Genomic DNA, 21,093 nt, shown 5'->3' with positions numbered 1-21,093 from the left:
GGAGCTTCAGGGGGGTTCACAGGGTGTTGCGTTCCGTTCAGGTCATTCCTGTTTTGGTCGATATTTTGTTTGTTTGTTGTATGTGGTTGTTGTGTTTATTATACAGAGAATGAGGACATCCACGTGGATTCCTTATTCTCTATATATGATTTGAATTTTGTCATCCGAAAAATGCTTTAATTATGATTTTGCGCCATTGCTTTGTGTTTTTTTGAATCCTCGTTGTTCCTTCATTTCATTAACTTTCATTTCCCATTTTGTTTTTTCCTTTGCGTCCTGAACGCTCCTTACCCCCCCCCCCCCATCCCACGACACACACACCACACTCCACCACCCCCCACGTACAGCTGACCAACGGGTTCGACCCCTACGCCCCGGGCGCAGACTCCCCGTCCTACCTGGCCGGCAGGACGGGGAGTCTGGGCTCCTCCAGTGGGGCCTTCCCCCTCCTGCCCCCCTCCCCTTCCACCTCCTCCACCTCCTCCGCCTCCTCCTCCACCACCACCTGCCCCCCACGGCCGTGGCTGCGGCCCACCTCGGCCCTGCTCCCAGATTTCCCCAGCTACTGCACCCTGAGCTCCAGCATGCTGCCGTCGTCCAGGGTCCCCAGCTGGAAGGTCGGTCCGCCACGTCACCCCCCCCACCCACCACCACCACCACCGGGGCCTCCGCCTGTTACCGTTCACGACAGCCGCACCGCAGCGGTATCAAGAGCTTAGTTAAAAGAGAAGCCGGACGCTCAGGTGTGAGGGCGGCTAGCTAGCCAATCGGAAACTGCGATAGCAAAACCTCTAGATCAGTGGTTCTCACACCTTTTCCTGCTAGTGTACCCCCTCTAACATGTTTTCACCCCCTTCACCGGCACGAAACCTTTTTTGGGAGAAGAATTTAGCGCATGGTAGAGGTGAAACCCGTTCACATATATTCTTCCTGAAACTGACGACATTAGGTGTTTCCGGATTGCGCTTTATTTTTCCCGCGTTTTCCTCGTCTTCAGATTTACGTTTCAACAACTTTTTCTGTCTCTCGATTTCCTATTGTCTAGCTTTCAGAATTAAATCTTGCCCAGGGAGGACAAAATGTATAAATTATATGCATATAAAATAATTGCTAGTTCCCCCTGCAGTACTCCAACGTACCCCCATTTGAGAACCACTGCTCTAGGGTAGCCCGGAAACAGAAGGGCCCGTCAGCAGCAGGAGAGTCTACTAATCTGTGTGTGTGTGTGTGTGTGTGTGTGTGTGTGTGTGTGTGTGTGTGTGTGTGTGTGTGTGTGTGTGTGTGTGTGTGTGTGTGTGTGTAGGACTGGGCCAAGCCGGGCCCCTACGACCAGCCCATGGTCAACACGCTGCGGCGGAGGAAGGACAAGGACCATCCCCTGGGGCCGGTCGACGCCCACGCCGAGGGCCAGCGGGTCAGCGCGCCGGCCACGCCCGTTTCGGCCCCGCCCACCCCAGCGCCCGCGGTCGGCATGGCGCCCGGCTACCCCCTGGACGCGGCCGAGGAGCTGGGCTGCGGGCCCCTGGGCCCCTGCCCTCAGGTGAGCGGACAGAGGGGTCATCAGTCTACGTCACTCCCCGCTCTGCGTCCCACGCAGAAAGAGACGAGAGCGACAAGAGACGCAATCATGTCCTGTTGTGCGGTTGGTTGCACAAACCCTTCTAATAAGACTGATTATCCCATTTATTCTACTTCTCGCTTGGCAACATAATAAAACAATTCAAATACTTTAATAATTATGCTTTTTATTATTCATATTGCATGCTTATTAAATGATAAACTCTGTTTGAGTTCATCTCCCTCAAAAAGTAGTCCCCTTTAATTACGATCGATCAAACATGTTTTTGACACCTCGAAGGGCATTATCCCGCTTATACCATGGTCACTTGCCAAAGAAAAAAAAATTAAGATCATTCATTTATATTTTCATGCGTTTTTCACACGCCATAATTTAGTTTCCCTGGTAACGACCGAGGGTTTGACTAATACCTGGAACAATCATTACCCTTCCGTAAGGTTCTTATGCAACGGAAATGTTGTTAACTCCTCCAGTAAATAGTACGGACCGTAGCTACGACTTGGCAACGGGAGGTATTCTAGTCCGCTGAGCTATGAGCCAGAGAGCTAACGTTATGGATTGTACATATTTATAATTTGAAATTTGTCCTAGCCTTTATCGACAGATACTCTTGGGTCTATAGCATATAACCGCGTTGTCTGATTGCAGTTTAATTCATTTTTCACAATTTGCCAGCTCTCGTTTTGAAGAATAATCACAGCGCCATTTGTTTCAATGGGAATCGCGACAGTCTATACTTTCAACATAAAGTGTACATATTTATAATTTGAAATTTGTCCCAGCCCTTATACCACAGATACTATAGGGTTTATAGCATACAACCGCGTTTTCTGATACAATTGGACAAATCCAGTTTAATGTAACAGTAAGCTAACAACATCGCTAATTTACACTGCAACTGCAAATTAACCACACGGAGATAACCATGGCAACCGGGCAAACAAATATTCTTTTTGCGATCATTCTGCCCGTGCATCCACCGTGTTGAAAAACAAATAATCCCCCTATAGAGCAGCGCTATTCAAATACAAATTCAGTTGGGCCAGACATTTTCAGCAGCCATCGATTGGGTCTTATATGTGCAAAATAACTCCTCACCTACTGTCCTTGTCTACCCTCACTTAATCCTGCACACTGTACCTATTAATGGTACGTCAATTAAACTCACTAAATCGTCCATATTAGAGTGGAACTGTATCCTGAAGCCAGTGCAGATTCCCGTCAACGGTGTGTTTCCCTGTGTCCTCCAGGCGGGGGAGCTAGAGGCCCATGACGAGCTGGCGCTGGCCCTGTCCCGAGGCCTCCAGCTGGACACCCAGCGCTCCAGCAGGGACTCCATGCAGTGCTCCAGTGGGTACAGCACCCAGACCACCACCCCCTGCTGCTCAGAGGACACCATCCCCTCGCAAGGTAGTCGCACGCACGCAGGCACACACACACACACACACACACACACACACAGATCGCCTTGAGGGAATTGGAGAATGTTACTAACGAATACCGATCCTGGGCCTGATTCCCACACTGGAACCCTGGCACCGACAAAGGCGGGCTTCATTGTCAATAGCTCATGAATAAGCCAAAGCGCCGTGCTGTCCGTCGTCATGTTTGACGCCGAGCCCATGACAAACCAGGCCATCCTGAGTCCGTACAGACTATGGTCAAACCAGCGAGCACCCGAGTGCCTAATATGCCACACAATGTATCATCGTGTTCACCCGCTTTCTGATAACGAAACAAGGCTCACCCCTCCGTCCTCCCATTGAATGGGAGAGACTTGCACCTCCAAACTAGTGGCGGTGTGTGTCGGGAACGGGGTCGGTGCACGTATTCACTGAAGGAGGCCGATGCACCGCCCTAAGGAGTAGGCCGGCGGCGAGCCCCAGAGAGCTCAGCCTGTGCGGCTCTCAGCTCCGCGCGCGTCACTGACGCGTCTCGTTAATGTGCCCCCCCCCCCCCTGCAGTGTCCGACTACGACTACTTCTCCATGGCCGGGGACCAGGAGCCGGAGGCCCGGCAGCAGCCGGACCTCGACAAGTCCTCCACCATCCCCCGCAACAGCGAGATCAGCCAGTCCTACCGCCGCATGTTCCAGGCCAAGAGGCCCGCCTCCACGGCCGGCCTGCCCAGCACGCAGGCCCCCTACCCCGCCGGGCACCAGCCCGTGTACCCCGGGGGGCCCTACCCCTCCACGGCCGGCCTGCCCAGCACGCAGGCCCCCTACCCCACCGGCCACCAGCACGTGTACCCCGGGGGGCCCTACCCCTCCACGCCGGTCCACAGCACGCAGGCCCCCTACCCCGCCGGCCACCAGCCCGTGTACCCCGGGGGGCCCTACCCCTCCACGCCGGTCCACAGCACGCAGGCCCCCTACCCCGCCGGGCACCAGCCCGTGTACCCCGGGGGGCCCTACCCCTCCACGCCGGTCCACAGCACGCAGGCCCCCTACCCCGCCGGCCACCAGCCCGTGTACCCCGGGGGGCCCTACCCCCCGACTCCGACAGGTGACTTCCTCACTGGCGTCGTTTCGCTTTAGCATGAGTAGATCAGTGAGGCCGTGCAGCTGTTTGTCCTTAAGGCACTTCTGTAAACGGCGTGGACGTGTCTTTGAGGATAAAGCAGTGGTTTCTAAGACTTCAGTGAAACTAACTGCACCGCCGTCGTCAGTGGTTTGCAGATTCAGTTATAAAACGTGAATTCCTAATGCGGTCGCGACGTAAAGTCCATGCGCTCATGTTTGCGACGAGAAACAGAAACTGGTAAGGATGTAAACATTTGCCTTGCTCCGTAGCGGACTAAACAGGACGACCGTGTTCCACAGCGGGGCACCTGGTCCGTCCTAACCTCATCCGAGCAAGCGGAAGAAGCAGGAGACGGCTGTATTACTGTTGTGTGGTTCTAACCCTGACTCCTCTGCGTTTGGTTCCCTGTCGTACCCCAGCCTCCTGCTACTCCAGCCAGGGGTACTCCGGCCCCTCCTCCTACGGCGGCTCCGCCTCGTACTCGGCGAGCCAGGGCCCGCAGGTCGTCACGCCGGGGGTTGCCACCATCCGCCGCACGCCCTCCACCAAGCCGGCCGTGCGGCGCTGCGGCTCCGTCCCCGGCACGGGGCCCATCCACATCCGGACCCCCATGGTCCCCGCGCTGATCCCCACCGTGCCCGACCTGCCCCGCCTCAGCCCCGGCAGGGGCGGCGGCGGGGAGGAGGCGACGAGCGGAGAGCGAGGGGAGGAGAGCCCCCTGTCCCCGGGCCGGGGACGGGAGGGGCTGCCCGTGGCCTGCTGGAGCGGCCAGGCCTCCACCAACCCCCCGTCCTACGTCAGCCCGGCCTCCCCGCCCCCTGCCGGGCGGCCCGGCGAAGGCGCCACGGAGGAGTGGGACGGGGAGGAGCTGATGGAGGGGGGGGCGGAGGAGGCGGGCAGCATGCTGGCGGCCATCCGCAAGGGGGTGAAGCTGAAGAGGACCCCCACCAACGACCGCTCTGCGCCGCGCATGGCGTGATCGGTCGCCCGTCACGGCGATGGCGAGGGAAGAATATATGTAACGTATATATATAACCATGATCGGACGGTCGAGAAGATACGTCCACGCCAACACCGTCCCGCCACCGTCACTACGGCGGTTCTGAAAACGGAGAGGATTGAAACGTACACTAGAGTGTGAAAGGGCTTCCAGAGGCGCTACACCTTGCCTTTGTTTTGCACCACCTAGCATGTTCCGCTATAGCTGGCAGCCGTCGTGCCACAGAGTGTTCGCTATCAGGTATCGTCGTTTAGAATACGATGCTTTGAAACTGTTTCACGTGTCTAGTCTAGTGTTTTGTCACGCTTGTTTCAGGCTGAAAGCGGACGCGTCCTCAGCCAACCTCAATGAAGGGGTACATTCAGGGGCGTCCTGACTCGCGTTATAGACGCCCTGGTCGCGTTGACCAGGGGGTACTGACTGCTGGTCGTCAGCTGTTTGGCATCCCCGTTGGATAGTACTCAACGCCGGTTCCAGTCTGAACGCCTGTAGACGTGCTGAACCAATAGGCAATGGCAGAAAATGGACGACACATGTTGGACGTTGTTTGGTGTGAATGCAATCGATTCAGTAAGAACGAACGCCGGATGGATGTGCAGCCTCAGCCAATGCCTGGTCGGTCTACATGTTGCGTTTAGCTGCTTTTCTGTCTCCCAACATCAGTTATAGGGCCTTTTTTTCATGTACTTTTTTCATAATGCCAAATTGTCTTTGTTTGGAAATAGTAAAGTCACTATAACAAGTGACTTCATACACTGTGGTTCTTGTTAGTTTGCTGTTGTTCCACTCTACAGCAGTCACATTAGTTTTGTGAACTGCCCTTTATTGCTTTCTCTATATAACCCTGCTGGTTATGAAGCTATAAAGGAAAATGAAACTTGATTGTGTACATTTCCAAATAAAAATAGCCTTTTGCCGTTACAAAATATATATTATCTTTGATTTATAAATGTAATTAAAACCAGATAGGACGTTTAAGATTGATATTGAGCTTGGCATGTTAATGTTGCGATGTGTTGAAATGATAATCTGAGTTATATTCTGCAAAAAAATACTATCATATGTTTATGCTATCCAATATGTTGAACATGTCCATCATATGTAAACCATTGTTGCTTTTTGTTTGTCGTTGCCATTGTGTTTTCGTTTGCTGTTTTATTTGCTCTAAACTTCAATCTAGATTCAAGGGCTGTTGATTAACGTAATTGGTAGTCAATGGTATTTTCTTAAAATCAAAATTGTTCTTTGGAGACCTAATACCTTTATTGAACTGCAGCATTCAATTAGAGCAGGTAAAAAAAAGCTGTTGCAACGAGGAATAGGTTTTGTTTTGTTTTTTGCTCCGTTTAGTGTTTATGTTCTTTGTATTATTGGAGCACTATAAGACCATGCAGATCTATAACTAATGTAAGAAAGTGTAAATATTACTTAAGAAAATCATCAGTGAATAAGATTCGGTCAATAGTCCATGACCTCACACAATGTTTTTGTTTTATTTATTTCCCCCACATCCCCCTCACTCTTAACCTACTCTCTTCTCCGCTCTCTCCTGTATTTTGGTTTCTGTTATCTGTTTAGTCTTCGGAAGAACAGAAAGAAGTGCATTGCAAAATATATTGTAGTCCAAAGTGTCCCAACATCTGTCTCCTATATCTCTGAACTGATGAGAAATATCTTCTGTTTCAGGAGGTTTTTTTTGTTTACATGCTAAACAGGACCACACAACTTTACTGACTAAAGGACTGTACCTGGACTACCATAAGGTAGTCTACCATAAGGTAGTCCAGGTACAGCGTCCAACTGCTATGAAATCGCCTAATCTTCCATGATTAGCTCTATGGGATGAAATTTGCATGTTCTCAAATTATCTTCTCTCTGATTTTATTAATTTTTCTTTCTAGCAGGTGCGAGGGAACCACTTTGCCACTAGGGGGCAGTAGTGATGTATGCAACTGATTGGTTACGCTCGGTTTAGCTTTAGCGCTCTTTAATTGGCATGGTACTGTGCTATCGAAATTAATTATGAATTGTTTGACCTTAAATTTTCCCGGCGTCCAACATTTCAGTTATTTATGTTCATGATGCACGTAGCAAAGGAGTTGTGGGTTTGGTTTTCTGTCCATTCTTTGTTTTCACATTGAATTTGTCTCACCTTTATGTTTTCTACTTGTTTTATGTAAATCAGTAGCCGACAGGGTCCCCCAAAATATACGGCACTATAATTAAATTGATGATATTTAAGTTTAAGACTGCTATAATTAGATTGTTATAATTCATATTGTACATTTTAGTTTCTATAGTGCATCTGATGGAGGTGTATATTCACAGGGGTGCCAATATCCCAAATGCACAATCATAAGAATATAGCATGTTCCCAAATTGCGCTGTTCGATTAAATTGTATGAATACAAAAAACAAAGCTAAATCTGATATAGAAGCATATATATATATGTATATGTGTATATATATATATATATATATATATATATGTGTATATATATGTGTGTGTATATATATATATATGTGTGTATATATGTGTGTGTGTATATATATGTATGTGTATATATATATGTATATGTATATATATATGTATATAAATATGTATATATATATGTATGTATATATATATGTATAGATATTGATGTATACGTGTATATGTGTAGATTTATGTTTATATGTGTGTATGTATGTATGTATGTGTATATGTATACGTATATATGTACACACTTTTCCGAATTGCCAAATGACAGTATAACCAAGGAATACAAAGCCTATAGTTTATGTAAGTTTATCAGTAAAGCCGATTTCTAGTTGGCCAATGGTAGTTTATATAGGAGAGTTGGACTCTTTCGCTCTATTTCTTCGTCAAGTTCCACGGGATACGATGCGATGTGTTTTGATGAGTTAAAAGGATTGTGCTTTCTATTTAGTTTTTTGTTTAATGACTGCTTAAATGATATAATTAAAAAAACAATGTGTTCACTCAGACTTTTTCATAAATCAACCGCTGGCCAGACAGAGCTCCACGTAACCACCCAATGTGACATTTATTTAATAAATTAATGATTCGAATACACCCTTATAACTAATTTTGAAGAATTGTATATCTTTAATATAATTACAGCATAGTCTTTATATATTTAATAGTCATATAATATATTTAATAGGATTTCTTATATCGTTTTCATACAATTCGATTTTGTGTGCTTACCTAGCAAACCTTCTGAATGTATGCAGTATGTTCTGACCCCCAGAACTAAGTCTTCGGTATCTATATCATGTAGTGTTTTCTCCCGTTTCTTACAGCTGTATGCAAGTTTGCCACTCTATAGTATTTTACCTATTTTCTTGAGAGAACAGAACACCATAGAGGACATAAACTTCTTGCGGTTTGGAAACTCGCACATTCATGTTGTTTAAGTCTGTGTCCACTAGAGGACAGCAAAATTCAGTGAAAGTGCTCATCTGTATTCATTTATTCTCTGCCCTCATACAGGAACTGCAGGGTTGTTTAATTTACGCTCCTGTCAATATCTAGGTACCAGATTACAGTGCAAAGTTCAAACCTCCATGTCATGAGATCCCCCTATATGCTGGTTGGTATGGACATTGTTTCAGAGTCCTTCTGCACTGAGAGAGTTTGGAGAGCCGACGATGCTTGTATGATCTCTGGTAGGTAACGCATTTTTACCGTCAAGTGCTTAACCTGTCCCTCTAAAACTGCCAAGCGTTGCACTGAGGAGCTAAAAAGAGAACATCCAATTTTGGCATATTGGACCTATTTACCACTAGAGGGAGCTAGAGTCATTCTAGTGTCCCATGTTATTTACGAGGTTTTTAGGATTGTCTGGTATGTCTCTACCTCTTTCTTTATGACTTTGCGTGGTGGGCAAGGGTGTAGCCATGGTTTCAACATTTACAACCACTTATTTAATAAGCAGTCATATGAAAAAGACGGCTAATGACCAATGCAATCGAGTGACAGGTTGTCGAGGAACTGTGCGTTCACACCAAAAGCGAATTGCGCTGCAAAGACGCTTTGGTCGCTCATAAAGTATCGCTGCGAATATTTCTGTTCGCTTTTGTCACTCAAGTCGCTCATGACGTACAATTCAATTTTGCAGACGCATTTAAAGGAGCCGTATGCTTTTAGTACAGACAGCCATATCAAAGAGTGAACTCCCATACACTTTGGCCATATTGCAGAGGCGGTTTTGCTTGTTGGATAAACTGCTTCGACAGCAAGTAGGATAGTGATTCCCCTCCAATATATATATATCTATATATCTATATATCTATATATCTATATATATATATATATATATATATATAAGACTTGACTAGGCTATCTATCTATCTAGACTATTTAATCAAAATGATTCACCTCAGGCTCCGTGAATAGCGGGAATAGAGGGATAAAAGACGTGATATATCCCTTGTCATTTATCCCTCGTCTTGTCGATTAGTTTGTGTATGTGACGATTTCGAAAACGTGTTTTGTTTAAAGCATGACTACACGCGATTGGTTGGTTGGATTGGTGGCATGGAGAGCAAATGAAAATGATTCCCGCTTAAATACGAACGTTCTAGATCGCAAATATTTTCTATAAATACTCCCGCTTATCATCTCTTTGTATCAAAATCACTATGGATGTTGCACTCATTAACTATTGAACACAAAAAAGAAAACACAGCTGTCATTGTCACTGTCACTGTCAGCGATATATTGTTTCACTTCTTATGACAAATGTACTTATTGTAAATCGCTTTGGATTAAAGCGTCTGCTAAATGGTCATTTGTCAGCTGTCATCCTCTATTAAACTGCACTGAAGTGACACGTTTGCTCCGTGCATTATTAATTTGCATTATTGTTGCATTAGTATGCGTGCATTATTCCTTTGCAAAACGTATTATTCCTTTGCACATCGTATTTATTTTCGGTTAGCAGGCATGTATCGCGCCTATTTTACAATAATCTCAAACTTCATTAACTCACACACCAGACCAACCAACCACGCGTGACACCTCTGCCCAGGCCAGAGCCTTTTTGTTGCAATCTCTGAAATGAAAAGGGCTCGGATTGTACAACACCAGGTGCCCAGTTACATCCGCGATAAATTTTTCAGTCGACATTTTGTAGTCAGTAGGAACCAAAAAAGTAGGTAGGAACCAAAGTGCCGTTGTTCGGTGTTCCCTGGGATCCACGCAAGCGAAGAGCGTCTACATTCCGATTGGCTGTCAGTGTTTTGCCGCTGAAACGCGTCATAGTAATTTGCATAAAGTTCAGCCGTCTTCAACTTTTTTTGGTTGCTCTGGTCGCTCACCTTTTGCCGCTGGTAGCGTTTGACACTTGTGTCGCTTTGGTCGCTCTTGCCCATAGAAAGTGAATGACTTCTGGTGATTTGGCAGCTCAATTCGCTTTTGGTGTGAACGTGGGCTGTAGATCGAATTGGATTGAGTCATTCAGGTTGTGCACTGTGCAGAGATGCGTTCAGGGAACGGAGTGTACTTCAGGGAAACCGTAAGTGTTCTACCCATAGAAATATTGAATTGCTATATTGTAGTGAATACATTATGGGTTCGTGTTCCCCTCTTACTGTGGGTGATCGAGTGGGAGGGAACTGGCTATGAGACACGGGGGTCTGGGGAGGGTTGACGCTGTTGCACGAGTTGTTCTAGCAATGCACTGCGAGTGATTGTTCTGCTGTCGTTTTGGATTAAAGCAGTTATTATTACGTTGCCTACGTCCTACTTTTCCTCCGGCACTACACTGGTGACCCCGACGTTCGTTTTTGTTATTTATTTGTTTACAAAAAACGCGCGAGCGAACACTGCGATTCTGCAACATGTCCGCCTGAGGACGACGTTCACAGCGGCAGACATCACCATCTCCTGTCAGGGTGATGCAGGACGTGCGCACCCCCACTCTGAAGCTGCCAGAGTTCTGGGACTCAGCGCCTGCTGCATGGTTCACTATAGTAGAGGCACATTTCAGCAAAAGCAATGTTACCGAAGACGACGACCGGTACAACCATGCTGTGGCTATGTTGGGCAGCTCCACCGCAGCGCGTGTGGTGGGGTTTCTGTCCACCCCCCCGACAACAAACAAAAATGAGCGCTGCTCAAGGCCCTGCTCCTGGAGACATTTGAGCTGTCCACCGCGGAGTGGGTGCGCCGCTTATTTGACATGTCGGACTTGGGAGACGAGAGGCCCTCTGCACGTATGGAGAGGATGCTAAACCTGCTTGGTACAGAGGACCCCATGATCCTCTTCACAGAGCTGTTCATCGTGGGACCCCGCGCCCTGGCCAGGGAGGCGGACCGGTCCGTTTTGGCCATGCCTCAACGGTCCCCCGACCTGCTTGCTCCTGCGGCTGCCCCGCCATCGGACCGTCGCAAGAGAGCGAAGGAAGACGCCAGACCCTCTGGCCAGCAGGGTAACGCTGCGGGCCATTGTTTCTACCACGCCACTTTTGCCGCCAAGGCCAAACGGTGCCACTCGCCCTGCTCCTTTGGACTGACGGGGAACAGCAGGGCCGGGGCTCAGCAGTAGCCCTGAGCGCTGGTGTCACCAACAGGCTGCTCTTCATACAAGACACCGTCTCCGGTCGCAGATTCCTTTGTGACGCAGGTGCCCAGTGGAGCATCCTTCCGTCAGGGAGATCGGAGGTGGCGAAGGGAGAGCACGGTCCGCAGTTGGTGGGTGCGGACGGCACGCCTATCCGTCCCTATGGCACTGGGGCGGTGGACGTGTGCTTCGGAGGACAACGCTTTACCTGGGATTTTGTCGTCGCAGCTGTCACATTTCCCCTCCTTGGCGCAGATTTTCTGTGCGCCCATAACTTGTTGGTGGACATGGGGAACAGGCGCCTGGTCAACTCACAGACTTTCGCTTCCTTCGCCCACACGCAGGGGGAGGCGGTCTACAGCGCGTTGTCCAACACGCTCGCCGAAAGCGACCAGTACCTTCGGCTGCTCGCTGAATTCCCTGACCTTACTAAGCCCACCTTCTCCGCGCCTGCGGTGAAGCACGGAGTGGAGCACCACATCGAGACCAATGGGCCTCCCTTCCACGCAAGGGCCAGGCACCTCAACCCAGAGAAGCTGTCCGTTGCCAGGGCGGAGTTCGCGCACATGGAGCAGGTGGGCATCGTTCGACGCTCAAACAGCCCCTGGGCGTCTCCCCTGCACATCGTCCCTAAGCCAGACGGTGGGTGGCGCCCATGTGGGGACTACTGCCACCTCAACGAAGCGTCCAAGCCTGACCACTACCCGGTCCCGCATATCCAGGACTTTTCAGCGCACCTGGCGGGCAGACGCTTTTTCTCCAAGGTGGACCTGGTACGGGGGTACCATCAGGTGCCGGTGCACCCAGAGGACGTCCCTAAGACAGCCGTCGTCACCCCTTTCAGTCTCTTCGAGTTTCTGAGGATGCCCTTCGGCCTGAGGAACGCGGCGTAGACCTTCCAACGCCTCATGCACTTGGTGCTCCAGGACCTGCCCTTCCTCTTCATCTACTTGGATGACATCCTCATCGCGAGCACCACGGAAGAGGAGCACCTGTCCCACCTCCGGACCCTCTTCACGCGGTTCAGCCAACATAGGCTGATTGTCAATCCGGCAAAGTGTGAGTTCGGACCGGACACCCTTGACTTTCTCGGGTATCAGGTCTCCGCGGAGGGTGTGATCCCCCTCCCCTCGAAGGTGGAAGCTGTTGCAGCCTTCCCACGCCCCTGCACAGTCATCGAGCTCAAGGGGTTCATCGGGATGGTGACTTTCTACTATCGCTTCCTCCACCACATAGCTCACATCCTGCAACCGCTGTACAAGGCCCAGAAGGGCAAGGCTCTGAAGCCACCGGTCGACTGGACGGCGGAATGTGTCAAGGCCTTCCAGGACACCAAGGCGGCCCTGGCCCGCGCGGCCATGTTGGCCCAACCCTCACCCTCTGCGCCCACGGCTTTCACCACGGACGCATCAGACTTTGCCGTGTGGGCGGTGTACGAGCAGTGGGTTGGGGATGCCTGGCAGTCACTCGCATTCTTTAGCCGCCAGCTGTCTCCCAGAGAGCGCAAGTACAGCACCTTCGACAGAGAGCTCCTCGGGCTGTGGCTCGCGGTCAGACACTTCCGTTTTTTACTGGAAGGCCGTGAGTTTACGGCCTACGTGGACCACAAGCCACTCACACACGCCATGTCCAAGACAGCGGAGCCGTGGTCCGACCACCAGCAGCGCCAACTCTCCTACATCTCCGAGTTCACCACAGACATCCAGCACGTGGCTGGGAAGTCCAACGTGGTCGCGGATTGTCTCTCCAGGGCGGTGGTCAGTGCAGTCCAGCTGAACTTGGGCTACTCCCACATGGCTGTGGATCAGGCCGCCGACCCCTCTGTCCAAGCTCTAAAGTCGTTGAACACGGGGCTGCGCCTGGAGGAGGTACTCTTCAGTGATACAGGGGCCAAGCTCCTGTGCGACGTTTCCATAGGTCAGCCAAGGCCGGTAGTCCCCGCCAACTGGAGGCGCCCCGTCTTCGAGGCGGTACACGGCTTATCTCACCCAGGTAGGAAACCGTCCTCACGGCTAGTGTCAGAGAAGTTAGTCTGGCACGGGCTCAAGAGGGATGTGAGGGCCTGGGTCGACACTTGCACTGCCTGTCAACGCGCCAAGGTGCATCGCCATGTCAAGGCCCCCCTGGAACAGTTCTCGGTGCCCGAGCGGAGGTTCGACCATGTCAACGTGGACCTTGTGGGACCCCTGCCCCCCTCGCACGGCTTCACCTACCTCTTTACCCTGGTTGCCAGGACGACGCGCTGGCCGGAGGCAGTCCCGCTCTCCTCAACGACAGCCCCCGACCTGGCCCGGGCGTTCATCGCGGTGTGGGTCGTCCGCTACGGCACTCCTGCTGACCTCTCCTCTGACCGTGGCCCGCAGTTTACTTCAGAGCTGTGGGCGGCGGTGGCCGAGAATCTGGGGGTCAAGCTCCACCGCACTACCGCCTACCACCCGCAGGCTAACGGACTTGTTGAGGGCTTTCATCGCTCCATGAAGACCGCCCTTCGAGCCAGCCTCACGGACAACAACTGGCTCGACAAACTGCCGTGGGTCATGCTGGGGCTCAGGACGGCGCCCAAGGAGGACCTCCGGTCATCGTCGGCCGAGCTGGTGTTCGGACAGCCGCTGCGGGTCCCTGGTGATTTCATCCCCAAGTCGACGGAGCTCTGGTCCGCCTCCACTCAGCACGCCTCCCTGCTGGACGGCGCCAGGGCCTTCGCCCTGGTCCCGACCACGCGGCATGGCGTCCCTGCTTCGCGGGTGGCCCCGGAGCTGCAGTCAGCGAGTAACGTTTTCATCCGCCATGATGGCCACCCGGCTCCGCTACGGCCTCCCTATGACGGACCCTTCCGTGTCATCGAGGCAGGAGCCAAGAACTTCATGGTTGACATGGGGGGTAAGCCTGAGTGTGTCTGTGAATCGCCTCAAACCGGCTCACTTGGACCTTGAACTGCCCCCAGACTTGGCTCTGCCACCGCGCAGGGGCTGCCCACCCGTCCGACTCCTACAAGCCCCCACAGCTTGCAGCCCTTGCAGCCCCGCCCAACAAGAGGATGTGATGGACGATGTCACGCCTCCTCCCGCACCTCCTGACTTTGCCTACAGTCGTAGGGGCCGGGCCATTCGCCCTCCTCGCCGTGGGGATTTTGAATATTGAGGTGAACACTGGGGGGGCTGGTGTAGTGACTACATTATGGGTTTGTGTTCCCCTCTTACTGTGGGTGATCGAGTGGGAGGGAACTGGCTATGAGACACGGGGGTCTGGGGAGGGTTGACGCTGTTGCTCGAGTTGTTCTAGCCATGCACTGTAAGTGATTGTTCTGCTGTTGTTTTGGATTAAAACAGTTATTATTACGTTGCCTACGTCCTCCTTTTCCTCCGGCACTACAATATCCCTATTCTCCACGATTTATTGGGGGGGACTTTTTGGGCATATCTGAACATCTAACCCTACTATATGAGCTCACCTTGTCTCACATCCCCAGCAACATCAGTCATCAAACTAAGAGCCATGTGTTTCAAGATATTAAGCTTTGGTGCAAAACAAAAAAAAGCTTTTCTTCCAAGGCCTTTCGAGAGACCCCCCCTCCCCCCATTGTGGCCCTGGGTTCCCAGTCCCAATTTTCCCCACACGCCCCTGCCCCACAGGTTCGGACTGACTCCAGCAGACCTGGCCCAGCTCAGGCCAATCACAACCATTTACTTCATATTGGGCGGGGTTAATGACTGTACAGAGGAGACTCCATGGGAGCCATGTCGAGGCATTTTCATAAGCAACCTAGATGGCTGCTGCCGATGTGACCCTATTTTCATTGCTCTGATTGGTTCTAATTGTGTCCCTAGTAAAATTTTTGGTGTATTTTGATAACACCCCTTGGATTTTGAAAATGTACAGAGAGGTTCCAGACTTAGACGCATCTGTCCAATGGTCTGGCGCTGTCAGGCTACCCTTCATCGGCTGTTTACCAAATAAAGGAAGGATGAAGTGTTACCCAAAGAAAAGAAAAGGTGTGTTTATCATGCTGCTACTTTCCTCTTCTATGGTGTAAGCAAACCATGCGAGTATGCTTAGGTTTGATCCATGTATCTTGCGCTTCCAAAATAAATTCAAATAACTGAATTGTAATCAAGGAACTGTTTTGGTTATGAATACTATGCAGAACACACAGAGAAATAATTCCAGTTTTGACTTGCAAAAATAACTGAAACGCTGGGAATTTATAATCGGTGAGGAAGTACAAGGTGTTAATACCATTTTGAGGTAAAAAGGAATGCCAACTCGATTGGGTTACAGATGGAGACGGAGCTGCTTTACTGTTACTAATATACAAACAAAGCAACCTAAAGAAAAACACACAACTTCCGCTCAGCTGATGAGCGTGATGACATCACCGCACTCTAGCCAAAGTTGGCTATAACAAAAGCTAGCAATTGTCGTAATATTTGTTTATTAATTTACTTACTGAACCAATATTATGACAATAACATAAATATTTATCTCTAGAAATATTATAGAAACCCAATTGAATGCCGAATCTATATTAAAACATAGCATTATCCACTGAGAATGAATAATAAATGTCAGTCGTCCTGTTTGTTTTTAAAGATAGCATCATTCTTACGTGTCATGATGAACACAGACCTATCGAAAAGAATGAAAAGACTTTTGGAGCATAACTTGCATGCCACTATGCTATACACTCTTTCTGTGTGTCCTTGCCAAGAAAACCACCTTCAACTTTCCAGATCTTCCGAATTCCCTCCCACCCTTTCTGTTGTGACTCATTTGACGCAAGTATATTGTAAACTGAGGAACTATGCCACTAAATTGAACAAAAAGAAGAAGAAATTGTATTATGAATCAAGGATAAACTACATAACACATGATGGAAGGAAGCTATGGAGCACCTTAAATGACATCATGGGCAGAAAGAGCAGCCCGACTCCATCTTTCATTGAAGAGGAAGGGTCGTTTATAACTAAACCTGTAGATATTGCCAATTATTTTAACGATTATTTTACTAGCAAGGTCTGTAAACTCCAACACCACACGATGAGCCATTGTATTCATGTATACAAGACAAAATAGTGTATGACAAGAACTGATCTTTTGAATTTTGCAAAGTGACTGTAGAACTAGAGCTATTATTGTCTATCAATAATGAGAAACCACCAGGTATTGATAACCTGGATGGGAAGTTATTGAGGATCGTAGCGGACCATCTTGCCACTCCCATATGCTACATCTTTAATCTTAGTCTTGACAGTAATATGTTCCCTCAAGGCTAAGGTAATCCCTCTACTCAAAAAAACTCGTGCTGCCTTTACTGACTCAAACAGCCGACCAATTAGCTTGTTACCTATTATAAGCAAACTGTTGGAAAGAATTGTATTTAATCAGATATAATGTAACATCTCACTAAACAACTCGACAAGCAACTACCAGCCTGCTTACAGCCTGCTTTTGGTTAAAAGATATTGATCAACAGAATATTATACGAGCAGTACTATTAGACTTCATTGCTGCCTTTGATGTCATTGATCATAACTTACTATTGAAGAAACTTAAGAGTAATGGCTTTACTCCATCTGCCGTAGCATGGATCGAAAGTTACCTAACCAATAGGACACAGAAGGTTTTCTTTAATGGAAGCCTCACAAATGCAAGACATATACAGTGTGGGATTCCACAGGGCTCTTCACTAGGACCACTGCTCTTCTCAATTTTTACAAATGATCTCCCACTTGTTTGTAAAAAAAAGTCTGTGTGTATGCAGATGTTTCAACACTCTATATGTCTGCACAAACAGTTGAGGAAATCACCTCAGCCCTCAACAAAGAGTTGCAGATGGTATCTCCAACTGCAAATGGATCTCTGATAACAAACTTGTCCTGAACAAGTTCTAAACCCCAGATGAATCTGGTACTAAACAATGTTGCTGTTGAGACAGTACAGGAAACAAAGCTTCTGGGGGTAACCTTAGATGGTAAATGATCATGGTCGAGACATATAGATTTACTTGTGCAAAAGATGGGAAGGAACATCTCTGTAGTCAAAAGATGCTCTTCTGACTTCACCTGACCAAACAGGTCCTATAGACCCTGGTACTGTCCAGTGTTGGGAGCAACGGCGTTTAAGTATAACAGCGTTACTAACGGCGTTCTTTTTTCAGTAACGGAGTAATCAAATAAATTACTTTTCTCATCGTTGCAACGCCGTTATCGTTACTGATAATGTAAAGTGGCGCGTTGCTACAATTTGGTTGAATGAAGCGCGCGGTGTCATACACACCAGCTGCCTGGAGAGAGCAGGGGTGGGGATTATGACACCGTTGCAAATGCGATGATGATTGGCTGGGTGGGCGGATGCCCTGCTCATGCTGTCTCACTGCACGCCCTCACTACTGAACACACAAGACAGCGACAATGGCGACGAGCCAGGAATTTTTAAAGGTAGCATTCTCTCACTGGAAGAACCGGCACTACTTCTCACTCATGGCAATTAAAGGCAAGAATGTGTATGTAACATGCACGCTATGCCCAGGGAAAAAAACTATCCACGTCTGCCTCAAGTAACTCAAATCTAATGAAGCACCTTACATCAACCCATGCAAATATGACACTTGTCGCTGCTGCAGCTGCTAACCCAACCCCAAGCCAAAATGCAGCTAGCGTGAGCTCCAGCAAAGGAGACGGAGACACTCTAAAACAAACAATGCTCGATTTTTCGGGTCAGCATCAGCAACAGGTGACCAAGGCCGACCTGAACACACTGATTGCAAGGTATTTTGTTGAAAACATGCTACCCCTGTCCACTGTGGAGTCTAAGTCATTCAGAGCTATCCTTGCTAAAATACCAATACGAGGAGGACAGGGGGTTGCCCCATGCCGAAACACTTTTGCTAAATTCATAGACAGTGAATACGAAAAAATTAATATTGAGCTCAAAAAGTCATTTGAGGAATTAGAGTACATTTAAACTACAGCAGACATCTGGCCTGCCCACAATAAAAGTTACATGGGTGTGACAGCACATTGGATCAATCCAAATAACATGGAAAGAGAGAAAGCAGCTCTTGCCTGCAGACGGTTTAAGGGGCATCATACTCATGACGCCATTGCAGTTGAGCTTGACAATATACACTCAACATATGGGATAACACCCAAAATCACAGCAACAGTGACTGATAATGGCTCTAATTTCGTTAAAGCATTTAAGAGGTACCAGCCACTTGAGGAGAGTGATTCTGAAGACGATGAAGAGAAGGTGACATTTACAGACATTAATGATGCTCTACATGCAACTGATGATGATGGTGATGTTGTGATCACTTTGCCCCCCCCCCCCCCCCCCCACAAGAGATGTGCATCACACACATTAAACTTGATTTCATGCACAGATGTTGACAAATGGCTGCTGTCACAACCTGCAACAAAGGCTGTTTACAGAAGTGCTACTGCCAAATGTACTGCCCTATGGAACAAGACTAGTCGATCAACTTTGGCTACTGAAACAGTTGACGAGTTGGTGTCAAAAAAGCTGCTTGTACCTTGTACACCACGATGGAATTCCTTCTATGATGCCCTGGCTTGAATCTGCGAAATGTCCATCGAAATATCCAACCTTTACACCTTCTCCTCCAAATTAGGACTGACAGCGATAACAGAAAGGGAACGCCAGTTTTTAAAGGAGTACTGCGATGAAGCCCCTTACAGTTGCTTTAGATGTACTTCAGGGAGAAGACAACTGTTTTCATGGTACACTCCTACCAACGATGGAGACATTAATGCTGAAGACAGAAGCCCTTAAAAGTGGCCTGCAAATACTGAGGGACCTTCCTGACGCCATAGTCACAGTAAGAACTTGAATTGAATACTTTATTATTTATTAAGTGAACATTGCTGTAGTACTCTAGTAAGTAGTGCTGTATAATACTACTAATTATAATGATCATAATAATAATAACACTGATTTGTGTGGATACATACATTTAATGTGATTATTTTAATAATTTCAGGCTATCAAAACCAGATTTGCTGATGTCCTGGGAAATGAAGAGGCTATACTTGCTGCTGTAACTCTTTAAATATTCAAACTTCGCTGGCTGCAGTCACAGGAGTTAAAGGATAAGGCTAAGGCAAGTTTGCTGGCAGAGTGCCGTAAAAAGCAATTACCAGCCTGCTTACATGGAAGGACACTCAACCTCCACAGCGCTCACGCAAATTACAAGATTGGTTAAAAGATATTGATCAACAGAATATTATACGAGCAGTACTATTAGACTTCATTGCTGCCTTTGATGTCATTGATCATAACTTACTATTGAAGAAACTTAAGAGTAATGGCTTTACTCTATCTGCCGTAGCATGGATCGAAAGTTACCTAACCAATAGGACACGGAAGGTTTTCTTTAATGGAAGCCTCTCAAATGCAAGACATATACAGTGTGGGATTCCACAGGGCTCTTCACTAGGACCACTGCTCTTCTCGATTTTTACAAATGATCTCCCACGTTTGTGAAAAAAAGTCTGTGTGTATGCAGATGTTTCAACACTCTATATGTCTGCACAAACAGTTGAGGAAATCACCTCAGCCCTCAACAAAGAGTTGCAGATGGTATCCAAATGGATCTCTGATAACAAACTTGTCCTGAACATATCTAAAACCAAGAGCATTGTATTTGGAACAAAACACTCATTAAGTTCTAAACCCCAGCTGAATCTGGTACTAAACAATGTTGCTGTTGAGACAGTACGGGAAACAAAGCTTCTGTGGGTAACCTTAGATGGTAAATGATCATGGTCAAGACATATAGATTTACTTTTGCAAAAGATGGGAAGGAACATCTCTGTAGTCAAAAGATGCTCTTCTGACTTCATCTGACCAAACAGGTCCTATAGACCCTGGTATTGTCCAGTGTTGGGAGCAACAGCGTTTAAGTATAACAGCGTTACTAACGGCGTTCTTTTTTCAGTAACGGAGTAATCAAATTAATTACTTTTCTCATCGTTGCAACGCCGTTATCGTTACTGATAATGTAAAGTGGCGCGTTACTGCAATTTGGTTGAATGAAGCGCGCGGTGTCATACACACCAGCTGCCTGGAGAGAGCAGGGGTGGGGATTATGACACCGTTGCAATTGCGATGATGATTGGCTGGGTGGGCGGATGCCCTGCTCATGCTGTCTCACTGCACGCCCTCACTACTGAACACGCAAGACAGCGACAATGGCGACGAGCCAGGAACTTTTAACGGTAGCATTCTCTCACTGGAAGAACCGGCACTACTTCTCACTCATGGAAATTAAAGGCAAGAATGTGTATGTAACATGCACGCTATGCCCAGGGAAAAAAACTATCCACGTCTGCCTCAAGTAACTCAAATCTAATGAAGCACCTTACATCAACCCATGCAAATATGACACTTGTCGCTGCTGCA

The 21,093-nt window shown here is 48.2% G+C and overlaps 1 protein-coding gene across 4 annotated transcripts in view; it reads left to right on the top strand.

The window, feature by feature from the left end:
- LOC307076183 (protein MTSS 1-like) overlaps positions 1–7,639 on the top strand; it is a 61,910-nt gene extending 54,271 nt beyond the window's left edge. For 3 of the 4 annotated variants that reach the window (XM_079737076.1, XM_079737075.1, XM_079737074.1), the window contains exons 11-15: positions 348–617; positions 1,304–1,540; positions 2,830–2,989; positions 3,544–4,083; positions 4,521–7,639. In XM_079737076.1, coding sequence (XP_079593202.1) covers positions 348–617; positions 1,304–1,540; positions 2,830–2,989; positions 3,544–4,083; positions 4,521–5,080 — 1,767 coding nt within the window. In that variant the 3' untranslated portion in view covers positions 5,081–7,639. The remainder of the gene's footprint in view (positions 1–347; positions 618–1,303; positions 1,541–2,829; positions 2,990–3,543; positions 4,084–4,520) is intronic. The other variant, XM_079737077.1, reaches the window with a different exon arrangement.
- Positions 7,640–21,093: the final 13,454 nt, after the last annotated feature.

This window comes from Pollachius pollachius (assembly GCF_949987615.1).
Source record: "Pollachius pollachius genome assembly, chromosome: 1".
Taxonomy (NCBI): domain Eukaryota; kingdom Metazoa; phylum Chordata; class Actinopteri; order Gadiformes; family Gadidae; genus Pollachius; species Pollachius pollachius.
Note: the sequence above shows the minus strand (reverse complement) of the source record. Positions and strands in the feature narration are given on the sequence as shown.